Source organism: Bidens hawaiensis, unplaced genomic scaffold (assembly GCF_021521415.1).
Source record: "Bidens hawaiensis isolate Kalapana, Puna unplaced genomic scaffold, B.hawaiensis_p1.1 tig00008407_1, whole genome shotgun sequence".
Classification (NCBI taxonomy): domain Eukaryota; kingdom Viridiplantae; phylum Streptophyta; class Magnoliopsida; order Asterales; family Asteraceae; genus Bidens; species Bidens hawaiensis.
Window position 1 is genome coordinate 480,119 of NW_027491597.1, and position 15,760 is coordinate 495,878.

At 33.1% G+C, this 15,760-nt stretch overlaps 1 protein-coding gene, 2 non-coding genes and 1 pseudogene across 3 annotated transcripts; 2 read left to right on the plus strand and 2 right to left on the minus strand.

Moving 5' to 3' along the window:
* The first annotated feature begins 7,215 nt into the window (after positions 1 to 7,215).
* LOC143529025 (alkane hydroxylase MAH1 pseudogene) lies at positions 7,216 to 8,748 on the plus strand (annotated as a pseudogene).
* A 65-nt stretch (positions 8,749 to 8,813) lies between these two features.
* LOC143529001 (uncharacterized) lies at positions 8,814 to 13,289 on the minus strand. Its single transcript, XM_077024891.1, has 4 exons — positions 13,170 to 13,289; positions 11,471 to 12,508; positions 9,948 to 10,809; positions 8,814 to 9,149 (listed from the first exon to the last, which is right to left on the minus strand). Exons 2-4 carry the CDS (start codon positions 12,269 to 12,271, stop codon positions 9,136 to 9,138), a joined length of 1,677 nt encoding a protein of 558 aa, XP_076881006.1. The 5' UTR covers positions 12,272 to 12,508; positions 13,170 to 13,289; the 3' UTR covers positions 8,814 to 9,135.
* Positions 13,290 to 14,985: 1,696 nt separating this feature from the next.
* On the minus strand, positions 14,986 to 15,060 carry TRNAV-CAC (transfer RNA valine (anticodon CAC)). The gene has a single exon. It is a non-coding gene; the product is annotated as a tRNA-Val (tRNA).
* A 594-nt stretch (positions 15,061 to 15,654) lies between these two features.
* Positions 15,655 to 15,728, plus strand: TRNAV-CAC (transfer RNA valine (anticodon CAC)). The gene has a single exon. It is a non-coding gene; the product is annotated as a tRNA-Val (tRNA).
* The last annotated feature ends 32 nt before the right edge of the window (positions 15,729 to 15,760 follow it).

The window sequence follows — 15,760 nt, forward strand, 5'->3', positions numbered from 1 at the left end:
CTTTGTATTTAATAGTATATCAATGTTTCATTCCCAACATAAATTCTCAACCTCCTTTAAGGTTTCATCATTGTGTGTTGTGGTGGATTAATTTCATTACATATCACACAACCAATATATTTGACGAGAGGTATATGGTTTTGACCAAAACCAACTTTAATGGGGAGTAAATGTTATAACATGTTGGCTTGATGTGAATTAATTATAAGACATGTAAAATCATATGTATTCATATACAAACATGAACATTTGCTCTCGTGATGATTGCCTTTGCAACGAATTATAGACGTTGAGTAATTGTCTTTAACAATACAATTTACGTAAGAACATAATCTGTTATGAAGTTCAACACTTATTCCAATGATCATTATTAACTTGGGAATCAAAATTCATTATTATAACCGAATGTAAATATACCAATCTGGAATAATATGCTTGCAATCTTATTAGCTAAGCCATAGATCATGCAAACATGAAGTTGCGATCTTGATAACCATTTAGACAATGCATCGATTTTCAAAACACTAAATGGTATCATGTTAGGATAAGTGTACCCTTTTCTCAATTCCATAACATCTAGGGATTCACACCATCCTTCAGTTGGTAAATAAATAATTTCCCTTGAGAGCAATTTTATATGTATAATTATTATGAAGAATCTTTTGGTTCCTCAATAAATTTCACATCATTGACTCGGTGTGGTTTAACCGGTCACGCCATAAGATAATCATGATCCATAAACATCATGTTTATGATCGTATATGTATCATGCTTCTTTAGTACAAGATTGTAAATATGAGTGAACATTGTATTATCGTTTCAAACGATCATGTGATTTCACTTTTGTATTTCTAGATTTTGTTCTCATATATGATTAATCTCTTTGCCACATGTGGTGGTCGATCTCATTATTAATATAATCATCATTACATTTTTAAACTATGTCCATGATCGCAACGATCAATATTTAGTCACATTCACTTCATAGAATGGAGTTGAAACATACAACTTTCATAGTTTCCCAATAATTTAGTGGACATGCTAATATAAATCACTTCAAACTCTTCTACTGATATTGATCTTTCAGGAGCTATGTTTTACCCGATTTTCCTTTTATATAATCTTCTCCTCACATAATATTAATTGAGAAATAATGACATGACCAAGTCATGTAAATTATGTGGGTCTTAAATCTTACGACCCTTTGTAAACAATAATGAGATTTATGGAATATGACATTTCAAGTGTCATATCTAAGCATATTTATACTTTATCACTAAAGATATAATAAAATACAATTGTGCTCATGTTATTCACTTCAATACTATCTATACAAACAAATAATAGCGTATAGAATACAATGCACATATAAAGTCAACCCAATTATTAAATAAAGTCAAAGCAGTTATAAAATAACTTATTCAAACGAAAAATATAGTAGTAAGTTCATGTAAAACTGTTCACTCTACTGCCATTTATAAATTAGAAAATTGCAGACTAATAATGATAACATTATTAAAACTATAGTTATCATGTTTTTATTAGACTGAGGGGTGTGGGGCTTCAACGGGGGCGCTAGAGCCCCTCCGCTCGTGCCCCCAGGCGCTAACACCACACCACTAGGGGCGCTAGCGGGAAAAACAAGGCAGGCGTGAGCTGGTTAGCGGGAGAAGAGAGAGAGGAGGCACACCTTTTGATGTTTTTTGGACCGTTGGGGAGCCGGAAAAAACAAAAAAAATATATTTTCTATATAATTATACTCCATTTCACCCATTTTTATACCAAAACTTCAAACCTTCACCCAAAATCAATTCATCTTCTCAACTTTTTAAAAAAAAAATGGCTGGAAATTGGTTCCCAAACCTTGATTCAGATTATCTTGACGACGATTTATGGTCGTCACCGCACCAACCGATGTTTTATTCGGAGCCGCAAGAATCATCCGGCTTTCAACCATCCAACACACAACCGTCTCCTAACTTTAATTTTTATTTTATTTTTAGATATTAATGTGTTTTTTTATTAATGTGTGTTTTTTTTAATAATTTATGAGTTTTTTTAATAATACGTTGTTTGAATATATTTATAAAAAATAAAAAAAAAATTCGCTGGAGCCCCTCCACACCAGGAGCCAGGGCCTCCACCAGGGGCTCCAACACCCCTCTATTCAGTTTCTCTCTCTGCCACACGTCATAATATTATTGATTCTTGCTCCCACTAAAGCCCCAACACCCCTCAGTCTTAATTTCGTTAAACCATAAATGATTTATTTATACATTCCACAACTTCATGGTATCTCGTACTATGACTACTCAAGTTAATATAATGTCATTAAAAAAATATATATCCAAATTCGTGTAATACTATCTTGGCATTTTCAAATTTACTTTTCAAGAATCGAGAAGATAAACTTAAAATTATAATTTATCTACACAAAATTATGATTGAATATATATATCCAAATCATAACAACAGAAAAACACAACCTATAGTTCTTTGAATATTTATATAACGAATACTTAAAACGTATTATATTGGTTTTATAACAACAAATAGAATATTGAGTGATTAACCTTAAAAGATAACTTAGAAATATATCTCAAGATAATTCAGTTTAAAATCCAAAAGGATAACTGAATGCAAGTCTATATAACAACTTGAGATATATATTAGAACTTTTGTTTTATTTAAGTTGTACCAGAATAAGAATCTAATTTACTTATTTTGACAGAATTAGAACCTAATTTAATTAAGGGGGTGTTTGTTTTTTCTTTAAAGATCTTCAAGGGAGCTAATGTCTGCAGGCGGACCGACATCCCTCAAAGACTGTTTGTTTTTTTTTTCTTAAAACAGATATGAAGTTATCTTCAATCACCTTAAAAAAAAAAAAAAAAGCAAGGAACACTTGCTTCAAACATCTGCAGCACATACTCCTCTACTCCTCTATTATTATAGCACAAACCCATCAATTTCAGATCAAATAACCAACGTGTTTGATTTGATTCCTTCAACATGAATCATCCTACGGCCACCGTCAACGCCGCCGCGTCGGTGATCGCATCGGCGGAAAAAAGAGAACCTCACTCAACTCTGGTTCAGATCTGTGGTTTTAGATCTGGGTTTGCTATTGATTATTGTGTTTTGATCAAATTGGTTGATGGGTATTTGATTTGATGTGGTTTTAGATCTGGGTTTGCTGGTGATTGACTGTTGGTGAATCTGATGTTGATATATTGTTATATTTGTTTTGATTTGAGTTTGCTTGATTATGTTCTTGGTCTAAATGTAAAATATCACAAAGCTCCAGTTCTTAGGTTCTTGGTTTTATTATTATATTTTTTTATGTAATTTTAATGTTAAATGACTTCTCTCTAGTAAGATAAGTTTGACAGTTACATAGTTTTCGTTTATGCAGACAGTATCAACTTATAAAAACAAACAGACTTATATTTTCAGATTGCAGATCTTCAGACCACATCTTCAGTTGCAGACATGAAAACAGATGAAAACAGCTTCATATGATGATATAGGCAATCATGATATTAAATCTTATACATCTCATATATTAATTATAAAACTATTACTCAAAAGTTATAACCTTATATACTGTATAACTTCATTTATTTATACAGGTGAATCATCAAAAGAATCAAATAAATTTTGTCTGCTTTTAATAAATATAGTTAAATTATATATGCCAAAAAATAAAAAAATCCTAACAACACATTTTAATGCAAAATAAACATATATTCAAACAAATTGTAACCAATTGTAAACCTCACTCAAAACATAATGCTCTTAATCTGAGTGATGTGAGATAATAATATTTAATCAATGCCCTTGTTTATTATGAAATAGTTTGTTTAGAAGATTTTAAAATAAATTATATTTCCCTTTTAGGAATCAGAAGGGCTTATAGAAAAAAATCACTATGAATCTATTTAATTTGTAAAGAAATCTCGTTCTATAAGTATATTGATATTTATGAATAAAACATTAATAAAATTTAGAAGTATATAAATATTTTCGTAACTATAATCTGTAACAAAACCATCAAGTTCCTATTTTCTTTTCTTAAGAATTTAAGAATTCAATATAACATAGGGAATTAAATTACTAGTTCTTATGCATCCAATTTCGTTTACAAATTCCTATGCTAAAGCCAAAAACAAACAAGATACTAGCATATACACACATGTATAAGATATATACCATGCTATATTATTATCATGATTGAAATAAAACTTACTTGTACAGTATTTAGTTTTACAAACTCCGATCAACCTTATGATTATGCAACCCGTCTTCAAAAGCAACTCGTGCTGATAACGTGTTGTGAAACAAGCCTAATAGCTAAAGAATAAGAGAAGACATGTAGGGAGAAAGAGAGAGATTTTATTAATTTGGTGTGTATTACAAAGAGGTATAAAGAGATGTATATATAAGATAGAAAAACTTGGAGAAGAAGCTAATCTATATTAGGAGTTGATAATCATAATATTAATATACTGTTATATATTGAATAAAAAGAAGCCAGCCGGAGCAACGTGAATGGTATTAAATTGCAATTTCTTTTAAAAAGTTAAATCTTGGTTACATTTACAAGGGCGGGCTAATGTGATAGACATGGGCAAACCTGGTTAGCAATCATGCTACTTGTCGTTAGTGTAAAATGAATTTTAAACAAGGTCCACACTCTCGCAAAGAACAATGAAAATAGGTAACATTTATGAGGGCGGGCTAATATTATAGACATGGGCAAATTGCCCATGGTTAGTAATTGGTCTACCTTTTTTTTTGTTCTGATAGTGTAATTTATATATTTTGATCGTTTTCGTATTTCGCTACATTTGGAATATATAACATTACCCTTACTTGTTTAAAGCCCAACCAGGTTAATAGCTAAAACCAATTGAAGCCAAACCAAACCAAACCAAAGGGAGTGACGACGCAGCTTGTTGCCCACTTATCCACCTCTATATTGTAATTGGATCATTTTGTTTAATATACGAAATATATGGGTTAAAAAAAGTTCAACCAAATAAAACCATGTTCATTGTTCCTTTGGTCACCGGATCGCAACCGAGTAGCCAACAATCGGTGCTCCCTTGGTCTTTCTTTCACGATTTGACTTTTACATATTCAATTAAGGGATTATTCTGCTTTTATCTAAATCTGCAATTGCTAATTTGTTTATATAAATTATTATTAATTTTGAATTGTTTATCGGCAATTGAATATTTGAATGGTTGATTATGGTTTATTGGATATTGTAAATTGAAAATTGTAGTTAATTAGGGGGTTTAAGGTTTATGTCTAAATTGGAATTGATTATGGATTTAGGGTTTATATGTAATTGGAATTGATGGGCTTATGATTTAAATTTTGATTCATCTAAAATTGAGGAACTTAAAGATGAAACAACAAAATCACATTAACAATATTTTTCAACGAAAATCCAAGAAAATGATGATATCGGTCAAACACCAAGTTCAAAAAATTTGTGTGAAATACGGTAAAAAAAACCGGTTATTGTATGAAATACGACAAAAAAAAATTTCGTTTAAATTGTATGAAATATAGTAATAAATACATTTTTGAACGTTACTCCTGAGATTTTGGTTTTGATCTGCCATTGGTGATAGCCACTACGGGTGTTCAGTATTCGAATCGGACTCGAAGAACTCGAAATTCGATTCGAATCGCATTCAAATTCGAAGGTCTGTTTGAATTCGATTTTCAATCATTCGAATTCGATTTGGTTTGAATTTGATTTTAGATATCGAATTTCGAATCGAATACGAATTTCTGATTTAAATTCGATTCGATTCGAAATTCGAATTCAAGTTATACATTTTGTTATTTGTTATATATATACATACTTATGAAAAGATAAACCACATAAATCTTTTGAGTTATAGAGATTAAAAATTGAAACTTTATCATTTTGGTCAATAATAAATGTAATTGGACATTACCATTTTGAATATTTATGATGTGATAACTTTAAATGATTTATTTATCTTATGTGCTTGTACCTTTTGTTGTAAAAAAACTAAAATTTGTAATGGTTTTGAAAATGAAATAGATTTTTTAACTGATTTCGAATTGATTCGAATTCATTTATCTTATGTGTTTGTACTTTTTGTTGTTAAAAAACTAAAATTTATAATGGTTTTGACACTGAAATACATTTTTTAACTGATTTCGAATTGATTCGAATTCAAACTTCATTCTCAAATCGAATTTCGAATTCGAATCGAATCGTATTTGTCGAATCTATTTAGAATTCGAATCGAATTCGAATCCAGCCTCAAAATTTTAAAATTCGAATAGTTCAATTCGTTGAACACCCCTAATAGCCGCAAGTTTTGAAAAGTTGGTTAGCAGTTGAGTTTAGGGCTTTGACAACAAAGCCGTCTCCGAGAATTGTTAAAAAAAATGGCTAAAGACGAATTTTTTTTTGTGCTTTAAGTAATTTTGTTGGGTTTAAACAATTAAATTTTTGAATGGCTTACTAGGTTATGATTTGTGTTATGCAATTTTTATGCAATTAAATTTAAATGAGTTAAGTAATTGAGTTTAAACATATGCGAATTTAAAAAAATGGGGCTAGGGTCCATCGACCACTCGACCTTCCTTCAAAGCCGGCACTATTCGACATAGAGGTTTCTTTTCGAACAACCACCACCACCATACCTGCCAGTTTAATCTTATTCTTTAAACACGTATTCGTATTTTTGAAATTTGTGATCGAACTTACAATAAAACAAGACATAAGTAAACAGAAAAAAAAAAGCCTTCAATAATGATTTGCCTAAGTTTCCTAATTTCATAATGATTTTACTCACCATTTTCTATATCGGATATTATATATAATAATTATGCCTATGGAATATGGGTATGCGAGTATCATACGTTAGCTTATTGAAACACCGCACCCCCGGTCATCATCTCACTAGTGACATGATGCAAATGATATCATGGTAACCAGTCAGTTATTTACTTATTATTTTTTTGCCTTTTTGATATAAATAATATGGGTTGAGAAGTGGGATTAAAAGATGGAGTAAAAACTGATTAAAAATGGAGTAAAAACTAATGAGACGAATGATAAAAAATAAGCAGAAAGACCCATAATGGATAGCCTAACAGTTATTTAAAGGATCATGTAGGCAGTGTCTTTTACAGTTTTATTCGTCTTTTACATACCATATGGCTTTCCTTGAAGCTGGCCTAATCCTTTCATTTGTAGTTTTCTTTCTAATTGTCTCTGTCTTATTATATATAAATATAACTCAACGCCATAACTCTATCATCCCAACAAACTGGCCAGTTCTTGGTGAAACACCGGCGGTCTTCGCAAATATTCACAGACTCCACGAATACGCCACTGATGTTCTTGCATGTACAGGTGGTACGTTCTTTTTAAAAGGACCTATGTTAGCCAAAATGGACATGCTTTTCACCTCAAGTCCTGCTGACATCCATTACATTATGAGCAAAAATTTCCATAATTACCCGAAAGGTCACAAATTTCGACAGATCTTTGATATCCTCGGAGATGGAGTGTCGAATAGCGATGGGGACTTATGGGAGTTCCACCGGAGAACTTTCATATTTCTCCTAAACCACCCTAGCTTTCATAGCCTCCACAATAAGATTGTCTGGAGCAAGGTTGAAAAAGGGTTACTACCGGTACTAGACAATGTTTCGAGACAAGGGGTGGAGACGGATTTGCAGGATATATTTCAAAGGTTCGGGTTTGATATTATATGTGAATTACTTCTTGATCATGACCCGCAAAGCGTGTCACTTGATTTACCTTGCATTCCATTATCGGGTGCGGAAGAAGCCATCTTTTGGAGGCATATCATGCCACCAAAGTTATGGAAAATGCAACGTTTGCTTAGATTTGGAAATGAGAAAAAGTTGAGTGATGCAAGTAAAATAATAGATAAGTTCATATATGAAAAATTAGGAATAAAACAAAAGGAGTTAAGTAAGATGAACTATGAACAAGATAATGAAAGTTTTAATTTTTCAACTGCTTTAATGAAGGAGTTAAAAGACCAAGGTGGCACATTTAAGGATCCGAATAGGTTTCTGAGAGACACTGTGCTGAATATTATAGTTGCAGGAAGAGATACCTCTAGCATCACTCTCACTTGGTTCTTTTATCTTCTTGCCAAAAACCCGATAGCGAAAGATAAGACCCGAGAAGAGCTTTTCCAACAACTAGATAAAAATGTGGGTGGTGTTGAAGCATTAGATTTGGAGAAACTGGTTTATCTTCATGGTGGATTGTGTGAAGCCTTAAGGCTTTACCCTCCGGTTCCGTTTCAGCATAAATCTCCAGTGCAGCCTGATATGCTTCCAAGTGGCCATAAAGTTGATCCTAATGACACAATCATTTTAAGTTTTTATAGCATGGGAAGGATGGAATCGATATGGGGAAAGGATTGCTTGTGGCTTGAAACAGGAGGCGGGATCAAACACCAACCGTCTTACAAGTTCCCTTCATTTAATGCTGGTCCAAGAACTTGTTTGGGTAAGAACATGAGTTTCACTCAGATGAAGATAGTGGCTATTACAATCATACACCGATACCATGTGGAGCTCGTCGAAGGGTACCCGGTACTACCAGGTGCTTCTGTAGTGCTCCATATGAAGGATGGATTGAAAGTGAAAGTATCAAAAAGAAGTGATGTTTGAGTAATATGTTTGATGTCATATAAGGTCCTTCAGGTCGTGTGAGTGGTTCGATTATAATTAATAAATAGTGTGCACGCCTTGTGATCCACCTACGTAGCTTACTCACAAACTATAATAAACTACTAATACTCCAAAATCCCATGAGGGTTTATACATATTTGCACTCGAAATAAAAATACACACCAAATTTACAGGAATAAAAAATAATAAAAATAATATACAATCCTTCTAATCCTGCAAATCATATTTCAAGATAAAAGAGAAACAAATAAGAAAAAAAAATACAAACACTACAATATGAGCAGTAATGGATCTGCCTTTGCAGGAACCTGAAAGACTAGCACTAGCGCCAAATAAGATAACACCACACTCGTTCTTTCTACAGCTCGATTTTGACCCATTTCGTCTTTGCAAATCTTATCAATGTTTCATTTCTGCAATAAATCAGTATTTCAAACAATATGTCAACATAACTACTCATCCGCATGTGCACAAATAATCAGGGTTTGAACAAGCAAACCCACTCGTAAGCTACTCGAAAGCTTCAATCGAGTCAAGCTAAAATGAGTTCGAGCTTAAATTGGAGCTCATTTAAAAACAAACTCAAGCTTGAACTTCATATAACTATCTTGATTAGGCTCGCACGTAGGAGTGTAAACAAGCCAAGCCGCTTGTGACCTTCGGATCGGCTTGCTAAAAGCTCGAATCAAGCCGGGCTTAAACGAGCCTAAAAACAAGCTTGTTTAATAAACAAACTTGAGCTAGAGCTTCACTTATCGAGCAGCTCTGGAGCCTAAATGAGTCTACTGTTTATATAATTTTTAGTTAACATATTTCACATATATTTATATATTAATTATGATTTTGTATAAAGATATGATAAAAATAATAATACATATTATGTTATCTATAAAAACTAAAATTATATATATAACAATTATAAAAGTATATGGATATAAACTAGTTTATAAAACAATTAATATATAATATACGAACCAAGCTCCAGCTTTTGTAAGTTAAACGATCCGAGCTCGAGCCTAGTCGAGTTCGGGATCGTCTCGTTTACAACCGTACTCATACACCTTAATGAGCTTATTCCTTGTATAGGCACGATGATATCATATAATTATGATAAAAATAACTAAATAGTATATGCTATATTATATAGTCATAATTATATATATTTAAATAATAATTATGCTATGCACAGATTAAACTCCAAAAGGCCATACCTCTTGTAGAATGTTTATCATTCTTATCTATAATCCCATCATCATCTTCCCATTCACCATCATTATTACTAATCTCTTTTCCACCATCGTTTTCACTTTCACTAGCGGTTTCCCATTCCGAATCATCACTCCCGTGCCCATAACCATCACCACCATCCACCTCACAATCGATCCCCCCATGTTTAACCGCAGCTTCCCTGAACAACCAAGCAGCGCGCATCTGTTTCTTAACCAACCGCTCTGCATAATCCGGCACTTTATTCTGTCTAGAACCCAAATCAGGATCTGTTGACTGAGAGCACTCGTTTATAAACAAAATCGCGTCCAACAAACTCTCCTTACACAAACCCAACATGTCATACGCCTGTGCTCGTCTCCATAAGCTTTTAGCATGTCGGTTAACCGGATTATGAAGACAAAGTGCACGTGTAGCATCACTTATAGCACCTAACGGCTGTTGTAATAACAAATAACATTGAGCGCGATTACTGTACAACACAACTCGTTCTTTTTTGGATCTTACTGGACATAAGGCGAGTGCTTCTGAGTATTTTGATGCAGCTCCTGATATATCTCCTGATGAAAATAGGGAATTACCTTCTAGTTTTACTACCAATGCTGCAGCTTGTTTGATATGAAGATCGTCTTTTGGTAGAGTTTTTTCCCATTTGAATCGGGCTCGTGAATGTAATATTTCTTCGACGTCTTTTTTTATTCGGTTGCTGATAGAATTGCGACCCGTTGCGTGTGACTGGATGCATTCTTGAAGAATGCTGAGAATGGAATCTCCAAGCTTTTTGTGGTCTCCGAGAGATGAGATCTCTGCTAGGTCTAGAACTGCAGGTGCTGCTTTCTCTATAACCTAACAGAATATTACACTTTGCATAAGAATATTTTATTATAAGCTTAAGCTTCGTTCATCCTAAGGATATATAAAAAGCAAATTTAGACTCTGAACTATTGATGGTGCAAATATAATGTTAGTCTCAATATGAGATACTTCACTTTCTTCTGATGTGATTCTGATAGAATAATCTTCAGAGTGACATGATTGACAGATAGTTGATCTAAAGCAATAAGACAGAACTATTTTAAAAAATGATAATCATCATTTTGAGAACAGACTGAGTAGTGGGGTACTGTGTAGCAGGTTTAAAAGAGCTGAGCCGGGCCCAAGCTTGTATAGGCTCGAGCTCGGCTCATTCAGCTTATAAGAGCTCGGCTCTTTTCGAGCTCTAAATCTAAAGCCCGGGGGGCGGCTTTAGATTTGAGTGTTTTCCAAGTCTTTTATTCTAAAGTTTTTGCATATTACTACAAAGAAACATAGCTTTCCAAAATATATTGAGTGTTTCCCAAATCTTTTATTCTAAAGTTTTGCATATTCCTTTCATTCCCTCTCAATTGTCATCATCACATTTCATTATCAGTACAAAGCAAGTGGTAAACCAGAATCATAAAATGCTTTGCATGATGTGCAATTAGTTTAAAGAACATTCTACAGTGTATTAGACAATAGACATTACCTTATGACAGGTATTAGGGTCTTGAAGCAACCATAGAAGACAATCAATCGCCATATATTGCCAATCATCTGATGACCTGGCAATATTACATAACGCATCAATTACACCAGGGCAGCTGCTAATAGCTCCTCTTCCAAACTTATGATGACAGATCGTTCTCAACAAACCAATGCCCGCGGGTGAATTTTCATTAACAAGCCCACCCCACAATCCAGGAAGTTTTACAAGAAACTCTGGTTTGCATATTGTAGAAAGAAACTCGGGTTTGAATGCAAAACAGTTTATAAGTTGAAGAGACCAGCATTGTAACTGACTAGCCCATTCCTCAGCTATTCTTGATTCCATCTCTACACCACCCATGCCACGTGTCAGAAGATCACAATGGTAACCAAGTCTTCTATCAGCATACTGATAAAAATGAGAGTACACGATCTCTAAAGAACTCATTGCTAATTGAATACAAAGTTCAAGAATCTCCTTGTGACTTGCTACAGCAGAGAACGTGCTTGCATATGTAGCTAAGTGTCCTAACGCCCGTACAGCAACTCTTTGTTCAACCCAAGTCAACCGACCACTTAAAAGTTCAACCAAGGGTGGGACCACCCCAGCATTGACTGCAGTTTCAGCAAAATCTTCCACGTTCATGGTATAAGATCCGATAATATGTGCAGCATAATAAGGTATGTAGATATTTTGATCATGAGATAACCAACGGCGGTTCTTTAAACCCTTCCAAATGAGTGATGTCATGCATTCAAATATACCTAACTCAATGAACTCTGGATCGTTAGGATGAGCCATCGCTGTATTCCAAAGACCACTTATTGGGAGAACCTGACCATCATCATCTTACGAAGGTAACTCTCTGAAAAACTTCATGACGCTAGCTCTTCGCTTGTTAGGATTCGTTTCTTTCATAACACAAAAGAAGCATCCAGGGTATGGGCAGTCAGGGATCAATTTGTCCATGCTCAGATAGTTAATTGCTCAGAATTTTATAATCATGAAACCAGTTTTTCATAAACAATCAATCGTACACTGCATTAGGTCAGAAAACACTTATTACATATCCACGATAACTTAATATATCTGCATAATGTGTGTGGAATGGAATGAACCTTTAATATATATACAAGTAATAAACCTTAATGAAACCTTCTAATAACACACTAAAAAAGTAAAAAGTCATAACTATAATTAACAATATGAACTTATCATATAGTTACATCCAGAACACATCTTTTTCAGCATTATCAACGACACAGCAACAATGAATGTTTGTTATTATAAAAAATTAATCATCATCAAATATGACGAGCAACAGCCGTCTAAACAGAACAGATTGAAATCAACTACTAATATACACAAACTGTTACAATTACTATAGCAAAGTAAACACTAGCCCCCCAGTCCAGCATAGCAAGACACGTATGTATAGTATAGGTTCAGATCTAAACAATAAGTTAAAAAGGAATATAAAGTTTATAATTATCTAGAACCAGAATATACATTCTAAAACCTAAAAGTTGAATCTCCTATAGACATCATTAACAAGCCAATTAATGCTATGAATTATATAACCTAAAGTTTTCGTAAATTGTGTGTGTAAGCAAATTAGGGCATAATTAAAGTAAAAGAAGCAGGTAGTGAGTGTTAACGAAATGATATTAACTAAAAAGGAAATCGAAGAGGATAATACCAGCAGCAGAGTAATAGTAGTACCGCCGGTTGACACGGCGGCAGAATTGGAGGTCGGTGGTCGCCGATCACGGAGAGACTGATTTGAGTGAGTGCGGATGTAATGTAATGTAATGTATTGTATATTGTATTGTATTGTAATGATTTATTTGGTGGATTGCAGACACAGACACAGACACAGACACAGACACAGACACACGAGGGTGCACCTGGGATCTAAATTATTAATAATATATGTATGTATTTTTCATATTATTTTTTATTTATTTTTATAAACTGTTTTTTTTTTCCTAATTCAGTTTATTTAAATAGACTCGAGCACTACTAATAAGCTATAAGCTTTTTTGAATCGGTTTTATTGAATCTTACTTGAATTAAAATTGAGGTTGTAAATTTTAAAGTTAGTGAATCAGGATGACTGTCGGTTGGGCTTAGACCTTAACTTTGGCAAATGGATCAACAAACTGAATATCTTTCCAATTCCGACTGCATCACCAGCTAAAGCAATTGTAGCGGTTCCAGCACCGATGTCTTTAAAAGTTTTCATTTCAGTCTATTAATTGAAAGCATGATTTTGATTTTTGAAAGCGAGATAAGTTACTTTGAGGGGCATGAACGGTATAACAATAAGTAATGATTCGACTAGCTCGAACGTGGGGAACGAAGACTTGAATGTGAACAAATAGATGACTCTTGCAAGTTTGTGGCCGGCAAACACCCTCTAAGCTATACGCTTGATAACGAACTAACTCGAGGCTCGGCTTGTATACAAAAGTTCATGAATTTTGTAAATACTTTTTCATTTCAAAAACTAATAAATTGGTTAAAGTTATTTTTAATAAATTGATTATTATATAATAACAGAGCAGTATATTAAAACCTTATAATACTTTTTAAAAAATAACAAAATGGAAGGTGGACCAATTCTTTATCATTGGGACATCTATATGGAATGATGGCCGTTGGATGTGAAAAGAAAATATAGACAATTCATTGTTTTTGGCTTTGATGCTCATTCCACCATCACCACTATCACATCATCATTCTCCCTATCATTCTTGACAAGGATAGTGTAAGTGAATACTCATTTTTAATTTAAAAAAAAAACTAATATATAGTTGTAGATATTATAATATAATTTATTATGTTTATTTACCTTTATTAAGAAACCAAAATTTTTATTAAAAACTCGTTTGGTTATGGCTTTATGAAGTATTAGTGTACAATTTAGATTTCAAAACCAATTAAAATTACACAAATAACTGTAAGAAATAAGAGATGAGAAATATACGGTTAGTCTAAGTGGTTCAAAGTTCAAACAGTTTAGTTTCCAATTTGTTAATGTTATATTCATTTAAGATTTTTGTTTGTTTAAGTGGTTTATTATGGTTTTTTTTTCTAATGACATGTGGTGGTAGTATGCTCATGGGTGTTGGTGGTTGAGATGCTAATGGTGATATACGACCAGTGATGGCAATGGTTCATGATAAATAACGATTGAATGAAGTATTAAATTATTGTACTGTTTGGAAAGTCGAATGCTTAATCATTTTTAAAACCATGCTTTGTTTAAAATTTGAAAACCGGTGCTCAAATATATCTTTTGAGGCTAAGTTAAATTACCATAACTAAATAACTTGATCATTGAAAGATTTTAAAAAGTGGTTTTTGTATCAAAATAAAGGTAATACCTAATGCGGTTTAAATAGATCATGTGCCGTGCCCCTAAAAGGTCAAATTAGAGTTTTTGAAAACAAAAATAAGTAAAGAAGAGTGGCTACTTTGACAATTAATAATATAACCAAGCAATAAAAAAATGTCTTGAGCCCAGGTTCGAACCGGGGACCTCTAGTGTGTGAGACTAGCGTGATAACCAACTACACCACCCAGACGATTGGTACAAATCATGTTAAATATTTTTAATACTATGACCGGGGTTTTTTTAAATGTTTTATGAAATGCAATTGAAAGAAAAATGATAATTGCAGTGAGAATTTTACAATCGGAGTAGTTCATGCATGTGGAGTACTAGTCTATAAAAATGAATATTTGGTAACATTTTTATTAATCATGTATAGTGATCATTAATTGGTTTATTTAAAACCCGAAACTTGAACATTCATTGTTAAGATGGACATCTAAAAGCTCCCGATCTTGTAATCGCATGTCTGGATAATTAAGGAACAGTGTCATGCACGTAGAAAAAAAATAAACAGAATTAATTGCTCATCAAGTAGATAAACATAAAAAGAATAACAACGAATAATTAAACAAACAATACGATAGAACTAGTACGAAACATAATATAACTAAATAGATCGTATCCGCCTAGCACAATTTAAAACTTATACACTAGGTTTTTCTCTTAAAGTTGCACCAAAAACATGTTATCAGTTGTATACCAATGTCCAAATTCAATAACAATGTACCAATGTAACGATGAGATCTGCTACTTGTATTAGACAATTACCGATTGTTTACCAGTTGTTTGGGTGGTGTAGTCGGTTATCATGTTAGTCTCACACACTAGAGGTCCCCGGTTCGAACCCGGGCTCAGACATTTTTTAAATTTCTTGCCCTACAAATGTTATT

Bases quoted from the DNA above. Each gene is read 5' to 3' on its own strand.
- LOC143529001 (XM_077024891.1), bottom strand. From the start codon at position 12,271: ATGGCTCATCCTAACGATCCAGAGTTCATTGAGTTAGGTATATTTGAA. The intron at 10,810-11,470 runs GTAATGTCTATT...ATATTCTGTTAG, and splicing joins ACCCTAATACCTGTCATAAG to GTTATAGAGAAAGCAGCACC.